The 18405-nt window shown below is 46.3% G+C and overlaps 1 protein-coding gene across 1 annotated transcript in view; it reads left to right on the top strand.

The window, feature by feature from the left end:
- VSTM4 (V-set and transmembrane domain containing 4) overlaps window positions 1-18405 on the top strand; it is a 92462-nt gene that overhangs the window by 9826 nt on the left and 64231 nt on the right. Inside the window, exon 4 of the mRNA XM_049646000.1 lies at window positions 15143-15211. Within this exon, the coding sequence (XP_049501957.1) occupies window positions 15143-15211 (69 nt within the window). The remainder of the gene's footprint in view (window positions 1-15142; window positions 15212-18405) is intronic.

Below are 18405 nucleotides of genomic sequence, written 5' to 3'. Positions count from 1 at the left end.
AATGCCGATTAAAGTTTAGCATCTTTTTAAAATTAAAAAAAAATATATTTATTTATTCTTGAGGGAGTGAGAGAGAGAGAAAGAGACAGAGTGCGAGGGGAAGAGGGCAGATAGAGAGGGAGGCACAGAATCTGAAGCTGGCTCCAGGCCCTGAGCTGTCAGCACAGAGCCCAAAGCGGGGCTTGAACTCACGAACCTTGTGAGATCATGACCTGAGCCGAAGTCAGACGCTTAACTGACTGAGCCACCCAGGTGCCCCAAAGTCTAGCATCTTTAAATTGTTTACATCTATGATAGTGGAATCAAGTATTATCATCTGTCAGTCCATATGCCTTATGCTTTGATTTGATCTTTTGAAGGGGAGAAGAAGGAATGGAGTCACAGGGGGTTCAGGGAACTGTGTGTAAGCCAACACATCCGTGCTGCATCCCTGGGATGGTGGCTCCTTATAAAGTCCAGCTCATTATCTATATGCCCATAAAATGCTTTATAAATGTCATACAAAATTAAAAAAAAAATCCCAAGCCCAAACCAAATAACCAACTCACCCCAATATCTGCGGTGTTATTGGCTTTACTTTGTTCTCTATATTTTGTTTCCCCAAATTTGGGGTAAGTCCTTGAGCAGGTAAATGTGGCGAAAAAAGCAAGTAGCAAGTTATTGGAAAAAAATCTGCACTAACATATGAATTTTTCATGGCTTTATTTTTTTTTCCTGGAGACTTCTCTGTAAGCTGGCTAAGAAATGTAAGTTGTATTAATTTGAGGCAAAGCATAACTTGCCATTTTATGTTTTAACTATGCATGTTATTAAAACATGATGGAAAATGGGGATTTTGAAGACAGGGGACGTAATAAATTAAGGGTTATCTGCAAATCGCATACATGTGAGATTGTGGAAGGGGGCTCCTGACTACGGGGCTATTGGTGCTGTGTGGTACAACACGATATGATAAATAATGAAAATTGAAGCACAACACTATATGAAATTGAAAACCATAATGAAAATTGAAAACACGTGACCCTGTAGATGACGCCCTGTGAATTGTGCTCAGCTTATCTTAGAGAAATTGTCATACCAGATGATCGATGTTATTTTTATGACACAGAGGGAGAAAGAAAGGTAGAGAATGTTGTGCAGATTACTCAGTTGCTTGGGCTATATGAGAATCTTACTGAGCAAGAAGCCTTTCCTGCAAAGAAAATGGATCAAAAAGTCCTAAGTGACACATGTCCTTGAACCCTCTGGAGAAGTTTCCAGTGGAAACCAGGAGGGTCAATGTTAGGTTTGATTTCATTTAACTGTTTAATCAATGACATTGAAAAAGGAGCACACATCACCCCAATGAATTTTACAGAAAACACAAAATTGGGAAATGTTTTCTAATGTCAGCGAGGAGTAGAAATGTAATAAAAATGAATCCAGAGAGGTAAGAAATACAGGCAGGGAATAACAGAATAAGATTCAACTTGGAAAATGGCAGAGCAACACATCTGGGGAAGACGTAGCACAGGCGCAGTTGGAGAGTCAACGGGAGGCTAAGAGGCTGTCGTGAAGGGACCTTGGTGATGGTGGCAGTGAATCAGGTGTGTGTCTGCAATGTGATATGGCAGCGCGAACAGCTGGTGTTATTTCCATCCACGTACAAATTGGCCTGGTGCCCCTGGGGAGGAAGGCGGCTGTGTCGTGTGTACTGCCCTGGTGAGACTAATGGGGACCACAGCAGTCCGTTTTGGGAACCTCATTTCCAGAAAGATCCACTCAAACTAGAGAAGAGAGGCAAAGCTGATAAGGAAATGAGTGGCAGCCTCCAGAGAGGTGATCAGTTTAGCTGAGGAAGCTTTGCTGGGCTTAGCGAACAAATTGCGTCGGAAAATAACACATTGACTACGGTGCTCGGTGGTGTTGGGTGAACTCATTTATCCCTTCACTCGGCGGGCATTTTACTGAGCACCTGCTCTGTGCCAGGATCCTGCTGTGCTGGAAACTTGGGGAAACATGGGTGGATCTGTCTGTAAGGGGGGCAGATACGTAACAGTGTATGTGCAAGGGTCAAGGTGTGCACAATTTCAACACACAGGAGAGCCTCTAAGGATGAGGGGGAAGGCAGCGCCATTTCCACAGGGCAGGAAGTGGGAGGAAGTGGCATCTCAGTGTGTGGGCACCCTGTAACAGTGGGTCAGGACAGCTGGAGTCTGAGACGGAGTAGGGGTGATAACCTTGGAATAACTAGGGGAGGCAGGCAGTGCTGATGGTGGAGGGGTTTGTACTGAATATTAGAGAATTTGCACTTGATTTTGTAGGCTATTCTTCTCAACCTTGCCTAACGATTAGAATCACCGGGGCCATTGTTAACATGAAGATTCCCAAGCACCTGCCCAGGGGATTCCAGTCTACTAAGCCTGGGTTGGAATTTGGAGATTTAACAGGAAGCCTAGGTGATTTTATCATCAGGTGGTTTTGGGGGCGGGGGCGGGGGTGTCCTCTGCTTTAGGCCTTGGAAAACCCACGAAGCATTTAAGTCTTCTGACAGATCCCTGTGTTGGCTGCTCAGGGCATGGGTCCCTACTACATTCGGCGGTAGGAATGGAGGGTCATGAAGAGGTCAGAAGAGAAGTCTCTAGTAATCGACTGGGTATGGGCAAGAGAGCGCTTGTGGCCGGCCCCCAGAGGTCTAACTCAGTAGTATGAGCAGGGTGGTGCCCGCAGCTAGTCCACGGGGGACGTTCAGGATGGAGAGCCAGATGTCTGGAGGCCACCCTGCACCGATGCCCGCTAGGGACACAGGCATGTGGAGCCGAAGCTCCTATCTGATCCAGCAAGTGGCATTGAGTCAGGAAGCTGTAACCGTGGGGGTAGATGAGCATCCCAAAAGGCAGGGGTGGGGGTAGAGCTCCAGAAAACACCAACATTTGGGGCAAGCGGAAGGAGGTAGCTTGGCTTGGTGTTATTGGTCCGGGCTCCTCCAGGCCAGCCCGTTGGCCACCTGGGAAAGGCAAAATGTTTTTAGTAGAAGGGCAGCATCACGGGATGAAGGCACAGCAGCTCTTTGTCAGGAGGCCAGAAGGTCAGTCTGTGGGAAATCCAGAGGAGCACAGGGTCCTAGGTGGGGACCAGTGCATTCACCTTGATCCCCAGGGGCCCAGCGAGCCTTGTATCTTCCGCTCCAATAACAGTCATCTCTAGGTAGTATCTTCTCTCTCATTCTTCATGAGTAGGTAGGATACAACAAGGTCAATAGCAGCGTTAGGTCCTGCCTGACCCCAGGGACAGCAGGGGGTGGAGTCCCGAGGGCCCTGTACCCAGGAGTCATGTGGAGATGTAGGAAGGGTGCAGTCGACAGAACAAGGCAATCAGGATGGAAATAAAGGAATATTATCAGAGGTTTGGGGGTAATTCCCAGGAGGGAGATGAAGAGGCCCAGTGAGGTGTTTTTCGAAGGGGGTGATTTATTGGGGTGTTCAGAGTTTTCTGACTAGATACACCAGTGCAGAGATTTTCCAGCATTCTTGATTCTCAATGCCCTTAGGTCAAAAGAAATAACTGATAATTTTGCTTTTTAAGGAGTCGGGCCCATCAGTTTAATATGAATATTTCTGTCCTAAAAACGGAGAGCATAATACATCCCTAGAGACTGAGACAAGCTATTCTTTTTAGTGGAAATTCCAAAATCACTTTTGAAATGAGGTGAAGATTTGATAGTTTAGGGGACAAAAATCAATGCAGAGTAACGTGTGGCTAGTTGTGATATTGTTGTTTTTTTTTTTTTTTTTTTTCAAATAATGATACTTTCTGAAGAAGTTCACTTTATTCTGTCCCTGTCGATGCACAGAAGTACCCGACCCTGTGTTTGTTTTCCATGCTCAGTGTTAACTGGTCACTCGCTGTGTGCATCAGGCATACAGTTCATAAACGAAGTCCACTGTCTTCCCATTACTGGGATGTTAGGGTCCCTATAGCCCCTCCACATGCCCTTTACCCCCTCTATCCTGTGTCCCTGCATCTAGGCACTTGTGTTTCATCCCTGCTCTATTTAATAATCCTTTGACCTCCCTGCTTCCCAAGGCTGCCTCTGCTTCCCAAACTTTGAGGGTCTCCCTGCCATTGTGCCTTTTCCATCCACCTTGAAGTCCCCGTGGCGCCCCGACTTGCCCTCCCTGCATGCTGATTTGGTATGGTCCCTCCCAGGACGTGTAGACACGGTAGAGTTCTTGACATGAGAATGGCCCTGAGCAGGGATGAGAGGCTGGACTAGCTCCTAAGCCTGATTTTCTTCAGGTGCCTACAGGGGAATTTCCAAGATGAAGCCCAAGGTCTGTCTGTGGGGCTTCCTGTCAAGGGCAGTCCCTGGTGCAGACCTGGGTGCCGTATGTCCTTCACGGTGACTGAGCTTTGAGATCGGCTGGTTTGCGGGATCAGCCCGCAAAGGCCCTTCACACCGGTGGGCATGAATTTCCAAGGCTTGCGACAGTGAGGTGGCCATTCATTTTAGGCTTCTTCTCTTTTTTTTTTTTTTTTTAATTTTTTTTTTTTTAACGTTTATTTTTGAGACAGAGAGAGACAGAGCATGAACAGGGGATGGGCAGAGAGAGAGGGAGATGCAGAATCTGAAACAGGCTCCAGGCTCTGAGCTGTCAGCACAGAGCCTGACGCGGGGCTCGAACTCACGGACCGCGAGATCACGACCTGAGCCGAAGTCGGACGCTTAACCGACCAAGCTACCCAGGCGCCCCTAGGCTTCTTCTCTTAAGGGACAGCAGCTTTGATTCCCCAGACCTCATAAAAAGTTATCCTCGATGGCTTTTCAGCCCAGCTCTGCCACCCACAGACTCAGAAGACTGGTCTTCTGAGCCAAAATGAATCTGCATACTTTCAGATGGAGGCGTCTGCATTAACAGTGAAAATGCTAATAATAGAAGCAATTTGCAAAGGCTGTTCTCCTGCAATTTAATCAGTATTTCAGTCTGACCCCCAAATAACATATTTTAATAAGCCAAATTGCTATTTGACTTAAGATGATATAAATAAGCTTTAAATGTGGGGAGTGAACAAAGCAAATGGAAAACTCTGTTACCCTAAAAGTATTCGGGGGCAAAGATGAAATCATAATTTCTTATCTGACTATTTAACCCCAAAATGTTAGAGGGAATTTAATAATTGGATCTGTAAGTACAACCACAGGGAATCAATATTTCAAGTTTCAGTGGAAGAAATTAAATAATTCCTTTTTCTCCAGAGACAGAGAACAGATAATTAGGAATGAGATTTACTAAACGTTTAGTGCTACTGCTTAATTAAGCAAGCACACATCATGATGTTGAAAGTGTCAACAGGTCCAGATACTCAAAGGGAACAAATTGACAACGGGAGTGTAATTTAAACTACACTTGAAACACTTCTTCAGTGTGCCTGCCCTCACTCCCAACTGCCATGGTCTTGGAAGAGTTGAAGAGAGTGAAGACTTAAACAAACCTCTTTCAAGCCCCCTGCTTATGAGCCTGTTATCGCTGTACTTTCCTTAAAGAGAGGGATGGGTGGAGTGATCCCCACCCTCTCAGGGCCCCAGCCTCACAATCCAGAGAAGGAAACAGGTCGACATGTGCACAGATCTGATCGATATTATGGACAGAGCTAATAAAAAGGGAATGTCAGTGGGCCATACATGAGGGTGACGCTGGCTTGGGAGTAAGGGAGAGAGCTCAGGATACGTTCTTGGAGGAAATGAGAAGGTCACCTAGAGGACGCGGGATTCCACTGGGCCACAGGGTGAGGAGGGCTGTGGTCGCTATGGGCCATCCATGTCAAGAGACGAAACAGGCTAAGCAAAGCTAGATAAGGGAGAAAAGGAATTTGCAGATAACTTGATGAAATTGGATGCACGTTTGTGGCTGGTGAGGGCTGGAGGTGGGCAGTGGTTAAGAGCCAAGTTTGGCACGGTAGACCTGGCCAGGGACCTTGACTCCAGGGACCCTGCCAGGTTCTTCTTAAATGCACCCTCACACCTGACACTGTACGTGGTACACAGAAGGGCTCGGTGCTGATTTTTTTTTTTTTTTTTTTTAAGAAAGAATGAATGAGTGACCCAAGCTCTTGGGTAAACTGCCATTTTAATTAATTTTCATTAATGGCAACAGGGAGTGGAAGGTGGTAGTAAGAAAATATATAGACCTGACCCGGAGTCGTAACTGGAGGGGGCAGTTACCAGGCCCTAAGCGTCAGTATTTCCTAACCATTGTTTGGGGATATACACATGGTCTTTGTCTTCTGTAGCTGATTCCATTTCAGAAGGCAACCTTCTTTTCCAACTGCTCTGTTTAATAGGAAGTCTATTTAGTATGTTTTTTTTTGTTTGTTTGTTTCCTCTTTTGCTTTGTTTGCTTTGTTTTTAGGAATTTGTCCTACAGTGGATGCAAAAGAGGAGTGGCTTGAAAAAGACAAAACTGGAGCTTTTCCGTTTCTCATTAGCTGCTCCCTGTAGGTCACTCAGAGGTCTTATTCACATATATGGCTTTGTCTGAGCCCCAAGAGAGACTGCCTTTGGCCTAACTCTTAGAGACACAAGGCGGAAGTGAAGCAATCGGCCAACTCCGGAGAGCAGAGACAGAGAGAGTCTCTGTGTCTCCCTGGGGTTACAGTTGCCTTCCCTGAGAACGCTGATCCAGTTATAAATAGTGGCCACACTGCTACATCTTAACAGGGTTTTCCTTGGGAAACCATCTCATCATTGAATAAGAAGGGGTAGTGAACTGAGTATATTCATTGTTGAATTTATAGCAAAAGTGTTGACTCATCTTTATTTTCTTTAAGGATCTTCTCTTGTGAGTACTTCATATCACCAACCTCTTCTGGTCTCCTTTTCCATCCTGTTGATCTGTGCAGGAGGCTACCTAAGCAAACTGAGGCAGGGAGGCATCTGCTGTCTGGATTCCCACTCCCTCCCTGCCCCCCACCTCCCTGAGTGCAAATCAGTGAGGTCTACATGCCAGGGACCAAAACTTTAAATGGCTGCCCCTCCCAACTCCAGTGGACTGAAGAATCGTCTTCTGCTTAAGGTCTTGGGACTTCCTGCCTTCATTTTATACCAGACTGAGAACTCAGAGGCCATAGAATGAATCACGGCAGGCTCAAAGTACATAACTTTGAGGCCAGAACTTCGCAGGGAAGTCAGGCTTGGGGGCCTGTTGCTTTCATGTGAAGGGAGGTGGCAGGGTAGAGCAGGTGTCTCCCTGGCCTCTCTTCCCAGCCTTCCAGAATGTGACCATGTCATGGTCCCAGCACCAAGTTCCTTTTAGAGGAGGCCTTGACCACCATGGTGTGATGTTTATTGCATTTATTTGTTCGTTCAAAGTGACCGTGATGTATAACGGGCCAAGAAGGATTCTAGGAAGTGAGGAAGACAGATGTAGTCCCAGCCACCATGTACCTTCCGGTCAGCTAGGAGTGACAGATAATGACCAAGATGAATGAGAACACATTCTGCAGGGAGGGAGGGCGTGAAACACTGCGTAATCATTGGAAGAAGGTCTCTCTGACTCAGATTCTCCCCACTTTCCAAGTTTGAGTCAGCCACGTGGGGAGACCTATATCAATCATTATAGATGGTCTGCCCTTTAGAAAGTAACTTTCTTGAAAACTGTGTTCTTTTGCTCTGAGACATGCTATGAGGAGGGCACCTGTTGGGATGAGCACGGGGTGTTGTATAGAAACCACTTTGGCAATAAATTTCATATTTAAAAAAAATTAAAAAAATAAAGGGGCCTTTTGGAGTTTTTGTAAACAACACTCATGCGATGGGCTTACTCCTTAGTTTTTGCAGTTATTTTGTTTTCCCTGGATTAAACACAGAGGCATTGTCTCAGTTTTCAAGCTCTGGACCCTGCCCTGGACTAGAGGAGAGATTGAGGCCCAGGGTCTGTCTCCTCATCAGTTGACTCCCCTCTCCCACATCTCCTTGAACTCTGTGCCCGCCTCTCTACTACGAGTGGGTGAGGCAGGCAGGCTTCTCGAAGTGGAGTCCCGGGACCTCCAGACTCAGGATTTTCTGAACGATGCACTCCCTCATCATGCACATTCCCAAGCCCTCCCTAGATTTCTCCAGTCAGAAGCCCAGGGGTGATGCCTGGGAATGTTCATTTTAGCAAGAGCCCCAGTTAATTCTACTGCACACTAAAAGTTTTAGAAATCTTGGTCTTTGGGCACTCAATGAAGGTAACACCCTCTGTGATTAAAATCGGTGTAACCTGGGAGGAGAATACTGGGAGGAGGCCCAGCCTGTCCTGCAGTGAAAGTAGAAAGGCGACAGTGTGTCTCTTGAGCTCAGGCTGGTCTTTCCGTGTCCTTGCTGTATGCTCCCTGAAGCCTCCTCAGCCCTCTGGCTGTGCCAGGACCCTCTCTACGCTCCTCTCCATCAGTACCTGCATTCTGGAGGGCTTTCTGTATCAGAAATGTGCTGTGCACCTTCCTTTGGATGTAACCCACGATTGCAATTTAAGCTCCTTTAATTGTAGGATCCTTTGTTAGAGGAGCTGGGGACACAAGTGAGCAGATGAGAAAGAGTTTGGGAAGAAAGGGAGCCTTTCCAAGGCCCCTAAAAATTCTCAGCCACCTGTTCTATAGATGATGGGGTCAGGCCTTAATGCAGGTCCAGATAAGGATGCCAGTATTATCGAGGCAAATGGGAGACCAGAGAGGGAGGTGGGAGGCGCCTCAGCCTGAAGGCCATTGTCACAGGGTCTTGGCATAAACTCAGGGGACACAGTCTGCTACAACCTGTGAAACATGCCTTTCCCAGGGGAGTTGGCAGGACATTCTGTCCAAGTTAGGAATCAAGGCTCTCAGTTTTCACACCTCTTTGAGTGATGGTTTCCCCACGGGTCTCATCACAGGGGGCTTGACTGAGATTCTTTCTTCCCAGCCTGCTTTTTCCAGACACAAAGCTGATAGGATCGGTTTGTCTTGGTGCCTCTGTGCCACATTCTTCTAGACCGTTTGATCCTGTAGCCACTTTCAGCCAGTTCTTCCCAGAGGGGCCGAGATCCAGTGAGTCTCACAACTTGCCCCTTTTTAGATTTCATCTGATTCTGCTGTCTTGGGCAGAGGCCCCCAGACAGCCTGCGGCTCTGTCATCTGGGCCAGCCCCTCACCAGAAAGTCAAACAGGCTCTTCCCGCTGGGCACCAGGGTCCCAAGGAAATTACAAAGCCGTCAGTAGGTCAGTTGATGACTTGGCTTTGAGCCCTCTTTACTCCTTTTCTCCACTGTGAGCCCAAACCGACTGTAAACGGGCCTGGGAGTCGGACAGAAATCGAAATCCCCACTTTATTCCAGATAAAGCTGTACCAAGAAAAGCGGTTTGGTGCTGAGGCCTAATTGGACTTCCTTTTGCTTTTTTTGGTCCATTGTGCTACCTTCCTCGGCACTGTCTCCCCGGCCCAGCATGGGGGCCCTGGGGCCCACACCTCATGGGTGGAGGTGGTCTGTGTAGGTAGGATGAAAGAGGAGAATGCACATGAATGGCCACAGGCAGGCTCCCCAGGAAGCAGGGTTCGCTGCACTCCCAGCAGCTGGGGTAATGAGAACTTCCCAAGGGGATGCACGCTGCCCACCCCTTCATTAGCTGTTTGCTAAGAGCCCAGTCTCAGAGCATGTGGCAAGACAGAGGCTACCTTGAGTGGGGCTTTGACCACATTCCTCTCACCCAGAGAGGGGCAGTGTGTCACAAGCTCCCCAGGATCGGGGGCTCCTGTCAACCCCCCTTGCCTAGAGAGTAGGAGGTGAGTGGATGTGGGAGTGGAGGGAGGGTCAGGCAGGGTTACTGCAGGAACAGGGTCCCTTTAGGGAAGCGACAGGCGTGCTATCCCAACCTTGTAATCCCAGCACAGAGCATAAGCGCCCCCCATCATGACCCTACAAGACAGCCCATTGGTTAAAAGGCTGACTGAGTGCATGTGAATTCCTAACCTTTGAGGGATCAGGCTGGGAACTCCCCCAATCATAGGTAGTTGTCAGAAGGTAAGGACTTTCAGCTCTGCTGAGCTGATGCTTAGGAAGAACCAGCATTCTGGGTACGAAAGGCTCCTTGTTGCCTTCTCCCCAATTGTCTGAGAGTCCAGCTGGGTCACCAGGTAAGGCAAATGCAGTTGATAGTGATAGATTCACTGAATCTTGTTTGAAAGATTAGCCTTCTGATGGCTAAGTTCCTTGGAAACCGTTACGAATGCTCTGTGATCAAGAAATTTGCATTTTATTTCTGAAAGTCTTCGATCAACACGAGCAATCTGGGGTTGGAAAATTTGCCACTCTTTCCTTGGTCAAGCAAAATGTTTCCTTGAAGCATTTTATCCTCCTCCGTATCTACCCCACAGTGGCCTCTTCCACTCAGTGTGTCCAGGGTGGCCGCTATAAATTTCTGACCCGCAGGTGCAGCTGTGTCGTGAAGGAGGGGCGCCAATAGTCAGCCGATCCACTGCTGGTCCATTACAAAGCCCTTCTGTCGGCCTGGCCTTGTCCCACAGCGTGTTTCCTTACAGCATGCAGACTCAGCCACATGGCTTGACAATGTATCAAATTCACTTTGAGATAGCATGGGATTAGCGGCTGAAACCAGACAGTTAATGGCAAAAGCCCGGGAAGATTTCTGAAGCTCCAGAAGAGGCCAGGTGAAGATTTTTCTTCTTTTTTTTTTAATGTGTCAGTTTAGTTCTTGTATTTATTTCTTTATTCAATTATTTTTGAGGTGGGAGTGCAGAGGGAGAGGGAGGGAGAATCCCACGCGGAGAGAATCCCATGCCCAGTGCAAAGCCCAACCATAAGATCCTGACCTGAGCCGAAATCAAGACTGAGCCACCCGGGCACCCCAAGAGTTTTCTTTCTCGTAGGAACAGATAAAGTTATGATCAGAGTTACTGATCATTATATGCAAACAAAGTTGTCGCATCTTCCCATAGAACAGTTGCACTGGGGGAAAGTGAGGAACATCTATTAATTCCTTGCTTAGAGCCCTGATAGCTCAGAATCTGTTTGTTGGCTCTTTCAACGCATGTCTCTGTAAATTGGTTAGGGAGACCTTGTTATCTTTTATCCCAAATAAGGCAAAGCAATTGTTAGTGACCACATCAAGTTAGTGACTACAATTTCTGAAAAGAAAAAAATGAAAAGTGAATCAACTGATCTGAAGACACCGGCCTTTGCTAGTAATAGCCCTTTTGAGCTGTAGACATTTAACAACAAGGACAAGGAACCCTTTCTTGTGGACCATTTGGATGATTGAAGATGCACACACTGAAACAAAGGGCTGACAGCAAAGTACCATGCTGGACTTAGGTGCAGGAATTGGAACAGTGAATAAAATAATAAAATAGACAAAATCCCTTTTCTTATGGAGCAAAAATCATTGTGGATAAATATGGCTCACTAGGTCTCAGGCACACTTCACATATATTAACCCATTAAACTCTCATGCCTCCCTTAAGAGTGGGCACTTACCATCCCTATTTGTGAAACCAAGGCACTGGGCAACCAAGCAACTCGCCCAAGGTTACACAACCAGAAAATGGCAACTAATTTTTTTCAACCTGGGGTGTATCAGTGCATCTCAAACAGTGCATATGACTGACCCAGGGTATCTGGTTTAAAAGCAGATTCTGATCCAGTAGGTCTGGATTGCAGACCCTGTGATTCTGCACTTCTTCCAAGCCCCCAGGTGACACTGTACTGCTGGTCTGTTGATCATATTTGGAGTGGTAATGCTCTGGATGATGAGGGCATCTTCGATCTCCCTAAAAACTCAGCTCCTTGGAGATAATCTGTTTTTCCTTTCTGTATTGTCTCCACTGGGTCTCTTTATGCTTATCCTAGCCTGGGCTCAATTAGTTGAAGCTATGAAAGCCCATTCAAGCTAATTCAGAAGGAAGGTAGGGATAGTTTAGGGCTATGGAGCTCATAAAATGCAAGGATAGCAACCATATTCCATAAGCCCTCTTGGGACCTAGTGTTCCAGCAACACCATGTCCTCAGCCCTATGAGCCCTCTGACCTCCAGTTTCCTCTTGTGGGTTTTGCCCTCTGCTCCATTCCAGTTGCCTGTGTTTCCAACATGGCCGCTACCCAAAAGTCCACAGGCTCTTTCAGCCCCAACGCTCTCAACAACCATATATATTATATTTCTTAGCTTAAATTCTTGGGGGAAGAATCTGAATGATTGCTCTGGAAGTCAGCTGTGAGTGGGGAAATTAAGCAGGGATGATGATGGACAAATTATGGGACTTCTCTAATACCATGGACAAGACCAGGTATACACTAAGAGTTCATTGCTGGAGGGCCAGACTGCTTACTTTGCGAGGCAGTCAGAAAGAAATGGATTTTCCATTTATTTGCTAGGCACTTACCAGCTGCCAGGCAGTCTGCCAATGATGGGGATATAGAGGTAGAAGATCCAATTTCTGGTTTTAAGGAATTTAGGTTCTAAAGGGAGAGTTCTTGAGTTGTGGCAGACCCAGCTTATAGCAGACTAAAGCCTGCCTTCTGAGAAAAATTAGAAAGCTGAAAAATAATTTGCATTTCAGCTATCCTAATTACATGTTCATATTTAATCAATACATTTGGATTACATAATTATATGTCACATGTATCTTTCAGCTATCCTAATTGTTCTCTGAAGGACTACCTAGATAAATAGAGCGTAGAGAAGTTAGTGACCCCAATTGTTGGAGACACTTAACTCTTGAAGGAATTCAACCATACTTAAGCAGCACTAGTTAAGAGAAGCTATGTAGACAGTATCCATCAGGATGCTCAGGAAACAAGCAGACAGGATCAAAAGCAAAAACAGATAATGGAAACAAGTCTATGGGTGATGCAGATATAAAAGTTATCAGGCACGTGCATTGACATAATATGATTGATATGGTTGAGAAATTAGGTGACAAGCTGGAGAAATTCATCTGAGAGCTGGGATGTATAAAAATGAATTAAATTAATTAAATGTAAAAAATAATTAATAGGGGTGTCTGAGTGGCTCAGTTGGTTAAGTATTTGACTCTTGACTTTGGCTCAGGTCATGATCTCATGGTCGTGAGATAGAGCTCGGTGCTGGGCATGGAGTCTGCTTAAGATTCTCTTTCTCCCTCTCCCTCCACCTCTTCCCCATTTTGCACTTGCTCACAAGTGTGCTCTCTTTCTCTCTCTCTCTGTCTCAAAAAAAAAAAAATTAATATATGGGCTTAATAGCAGGTTAGACACCGATGAAGGGGGTCAGTGATTTTCAAAATGGGTCAATAGGATATACCCAGTACAAGGCCTAGGGAAGTAAAAAGATGGAAAATTCAGATTGAAATTCATGACAACATAATACAAAAGGTTTTTTTTGAGGGGGGAGTAGTAAATAGAGGTAAAGTTTCAGAGGATCTCTGCCATAAGCCTTGCCTCTCATACTAATTCAATCTCCAATCCAACCTCCTTTATCTTTCTCTTCAGGTCCTAGATGTGTGATAGCCACTGACCACAGGTGGCTATTTAAATTTAAATTTAAAGGGCACCTGGGTGGCTCAGTTGGCTAAGCATCCAATCTTCATCTCGCTCAGGTCATGATCTCACAGTTCGTGAGAATGGAGCTCCAAGTCAGGCTCTGTGCTGACAGTGCTTTTTGGAACCTGCTTGGGATTCTCTTTCTCCCTCACCCTCTGCCCCTCCCCTGCTCGGTGCACGCTCTCGTTCTTTCTCTCAAAATAAATAAACTTAAAAACATTTTTTTTAACTCAAATTTAAATTTAAATTAAAACTTAATTCCTCAGGCTCATGTGGACTAGCCACATGTCACATTCTCAGTATCCACAGGTGGCCAGCGGCTACTACATGTACAGAATGGGCATAAAACATCTCCATCGTTCCAGAAAGTTCTATCAGACGATAATCTCATTCCTTGATGTTTTGGGCTTTTTTGTCAGGTTAATTTTTATAATTTTATCCTATAATTATATTACTGTTATGCATGGAACCTTTCCATAGCTGCAGCCTCTTTAGTGTAATGCTCACGGATTTACGCTGTGTCGCTCAATTCTGTTTCCCTGGTTGCTGAAAGCAGGCGCAGTAAGTTCAGCGATCACCCACTGACTAAAACTGTACAAAATCATTTTGAAATGATATTTATCTTCCAGGCCCTCTGGGGGGAATTAAGTTAAATATGATAACACGTAGCCACAAGAGCAGCAAGATGCTTGGCACATGGTAGGCATTCAGTAAATGAGATGTCAGTCAGTCACTGAACACCATTCCACAACTCTACAGAGGAAACAGAATCCCTGAAAAGGGGAGAGAGACAGAGTGTGTGTGTGCCTGTCTCGCATGGAATGGTGCTCAGAGCACAGACCCTGAGTCATCAGATGACTTCAGGCTCCTCTATCCAGTGGTACCCAGGCAAGTGCACTATACTTTATTTTTTTTTAAATAATTTTTTAAAATATAATTTATTGTCAAATTGGCTTGCATACAACACCCCATCACCCCATGCTCATCCCAACTATACTTTAGAAAGATGTCCGCTAGGGGCTCCTGGGTGGCTCCGTCAGCTAAGCGTCCAGCTTCAGCTCAGGTCATGATCTCAGTGTTCGTGGGTTCGAGTCCCGCATTAGGCTCTGTGCTGACACATCAGAGCCTGATGCCTGCTTCGGATTCTGTGTCTCCCTCTCTCTCTGCCCCTTCCCCACTCGTTCTCTCTCTCTCTCTCTCTCTCTCTCTCTCTCTCTCTCTCTCAGAAATAAGCATTTAAAAAATTAAAAAAAAAAAAACAAACCAGAAAGGTGTCCACTAAAATGACTTCGGTTCTTGGAATTCCTACCGGGAAACTCCTTATTTTGCTAGTATGTGGGGCAAGTGGACTTCTGCCATACCGAGTCCCAGCTTTGCCATTTATTGGATTTTAGACAAGGGCAATCTGATTCCCCCGACTGGTGCCTCCATTGTTGTTGAGTCATTGCACCTCTTTTTAACGTGTGAGTTGTGATAATCAAATGTGGTTTTGCAAATGGAAAAATTACTTCATAAAGGTGAGTGCCCTACATACCGTATGGCATCATTTTGGGTTACCGTGTGGGCTGGGGCCATAGCGTACTGCACTTCATGCTGTCCCATTTCTTTTTTGCCTTACAGTGATTTCCCTCAAAGCGTCTGAAGATTCATCCTTTGAGAAAAAGAAAGAGACCTGGGCATTTTTTGAAGGTAGACCTGGCATGTTTCTTTATTATAAGATGCACCTCGCTTTTAGATAATAGGAAAGGAGTAGAATGGGAGGAAAGTGTAACCAAACTTGGGGGGGGTCACCACTTGGGGTACACCAAATTGAACACAACCCAAGGAAATACTGAAAGTGAAGGACTTTTTATTACTTGTGGCAAGTAAGGAGACAGGGAGCTAGCTCTCAAAGCACTGTCTCCCTGTGGGGTTAGTACGGGAAGCTTTTATTCAGTGCATTAGGGGGCGGGGACGGGGAGTTTGTATAGGCCCTTGTATAGGTTGACAGGCCTACCGTGTCAACCTGCTAAAGCATACATTGTACGTTCAAAACATGGCAGAAAACTCCCCCCATAGGAGGAGATGTTAGCATAAAGAGCTAAAGGTGACTTCAGGTCAGCCACTGGGGCTTCTGTGCAGGTCCTCAGCTCCAGTCTGGCTCAGATTGGCTCACATTAGATGTGTCAGGAGAGACACATCTAGAAAGGGGCTCTCAGGTGGAAACACCTAGCTGGGCGTCTCCTTGGCTGGACCTGTTTGTTAGTTCTGCGAAACAAACCTCATTCCTTCCCTGCTTTTGTCTCTTCCCCTTCTCCCTGCGGCTGATACCTTTCCTCCCTCTTACTTGAGTAACTTCCTATTGCACTTTAGCTAACAAAAGGAGCCTGAAGTCTTAGTTGTGCTGTGATGTCAAGTTGTTTTCTTATCCTAAATTTACTAAAGAGTGGAGTGGGAATGCCCGGTGGTATCAGCCCGTGGGTTTTGAAAGAGCAGAGGTGAAAGGTCCAGTCTGTATAATTTGGGCTTGTTCGTTTTGTTTTGGCTCCAGAATTCCTACTGCAATGTAAAAAATGAAATGTGCAGGGGTGCCTGGGTGGCTTGGTCGGTTAAGCGTCCCACTTCGGCTCAGGTCATGATCTTGCGGTCCGTGGGTTCGAGCCCCGCATTGGGCTCTGTGCTGACAGCTCAGAGCCTGGAGCCTGTTTCAGATTCTGTGTCTCCCTCTCTCTCTGCCTCTCCCCTGTTCATGCTCTGTCTCTCTCTGTCTCAAAAATAAATAAACGTTAAAAAAAAAAAATGAAATGTGCACCTACTGTGACAGAGTTTATCTCAGGTTTCATATGGAGTTGGGGATTCTGGAAACAGTCTGAAAACCTTAAGCAAGTGATTTTCAGCCTACATCAGAGCCCCCTGGGGATCTTTAAAAGCACTGATGCCTGAACCGCATCTCTAGAGATTCTGATTGAGCTGGGACTTGGTTAAAGCTCTCCAGGTGATCCCAGCATACAGCCCTGGCTGGTCCCAGACCAGCAGCATCAGCATCAGCATTCCCTGGGAGCCTGATACAAATGCACACTGTTGGGCTTTACCCTCACTTACAGGGTCGGAAACACTAGGGGCAGTGCCCAGCAATCGGGGTTTTCATGAGACCTCTGGGTGATTCTGATGCGCTCAGGTTTGAACCTTGGAGTGGCGATTCTCAGCAGGAGGTGATTTTGCCCCTCCAGGGCCTATTTGCCAATGTCTGGATACATTTTTGGTTGCCACAACCAGAATTTTGATGTTACTGGCATCTGTTGGGAAGAGGCCAGGGAGGCTGCTAAACATTGTAACAATGCACCGGTCAGCTCCCACAGCAAGGAATTATCTGGCCCCAAATGTCAAGAATGCCGAGGTTGAGACACCTTGCCTTACTTGGAGTAAGGAAGGTTCACAGAAATTATTATCACAAAGTAGATGAGGATTATGGCCAAAAGCAATGAAAGAATGTACTTTGTGAGTTCTTAGGCAGAGCCTTTGGTCAGTGAAAAACTGATTAATGTCAAAAGGTGATCAGGAAATTGTGAAAGGTGACATTTTGTGAAGGCATGACATTTACTGATGATAAATCACCTTGCCAAACAGATCTAGGGACATGTGTGTGCCTTGGGGGCCTCCCACCACCTTTAGTTAACTAACAGATGTGATGGAAGGAGATCTTGCCCAATGAGGGGGCAGGCACTTGGATCTAAACCCACCTCTTTCAATAGCCAGTTAAAAGCAGTGGATGGAGGCGCTTGCTCTCTTAGGAAACATATAATCATAATTGTGATCATTATTTGCAAACTAGAAGGTGTCACCCAGGTAGGCCATTAGGTTTCAAACATTTTCTTTCTCAGATCGTGTGATCTCCAACAGCGATTCTTTGCATTCCCTGCCTTTTCTTAGGCAGGCTTTGTAGCTGTCTTTTTATTTAATGACCCTCTCCTAGCAAAATAATCCCCAGCTCTCTCACTCAGCCTTTCATTCAGGGAATGCCTGTTTGTTAGCAAAGAGATGAAAGCAACTTTAATCCACACGGAGCAAAGTAGTAAACAACTGATTTACCCCATGTTCCTCGGAGCTGCCCCATGACCCGGGCCCTGGGCCCTACGATGGGGAGAAGTATGGAGACATCCAGGGCATCCCTAAGGTAGGTCACTGGCAGCTGTAACAGCGGGAGCCCTGTTTATCATCAGATCCATAAAGATCTCCTGGGGGGTTGTTAGTAACCCTGATTCTGGGCTCCCCACCGAGAATCCGATTATTGCATTTAGGAAGTGAGCAAAACATTTGTACTTTATTGGGGCCCAGGGTGTTTCCCCAGTACAAGTGGTCTGAGGACCATATTTAGACAACATGGCACAAAAAACAAAACTTGGTATGTTGGGAAAGGTTGCAGCACTTGGTCCCACCATGCCTTGCAGCATAATCAGTGTGTCTAAAACGCTTTGTATGATTAATAGTATTTTATAATTCACATGTAGCTATGGAAATCAGGGTCACTCTCGACCTAACTCTACACAAAAGCCGGAGCCTGACGTGGGCTTACTTGTCAACACAGAGAATGAGGTCCCTTCAGAAAAGCATAATTGGAATCCTCACTATGTAAAATGCCTCAGAGCAGCTGTTTCCAGTGTTCTTTCCCTGTGATTTCGGCAGCAGCGGCCTTGCATTTTGCTTTTTTAACCCAGCCACAGCATTGGCGAGGTCAGGGGTACAGATGAAACTCCCTGGCGCCTGAGCCCAGGCCTTTGCCCTTTTGTTCCTGGATGGAAGGGCTGCTGCAGAGAGTGCGAGGGGACCTCCATCCTCCCGGGGCTCGGCTCAGCTGGCCGTGCGCCCACAGCACAAAACCAGTATCGTCAGGCCTCTTGGTGAGA

Source organism: Panthera uncia, chromosome D2 (assembly GCF_023721935.1).
Source record: "Panthera uncia isolate 11264 chromosome D2, Puncia_PCG_1.0, whole genome shotgun sequence".
NCBI classification, from domain to species: Eukaryota; Metazoa; Chordata; class Mammalia; order Carnivora; family Felidae; genus Panthera; species Panthera uncia.
Note: the sequence above shows the minus strand (reverse complement) of the source record. Positions and strands in the feature narration are given on the sequence as shown.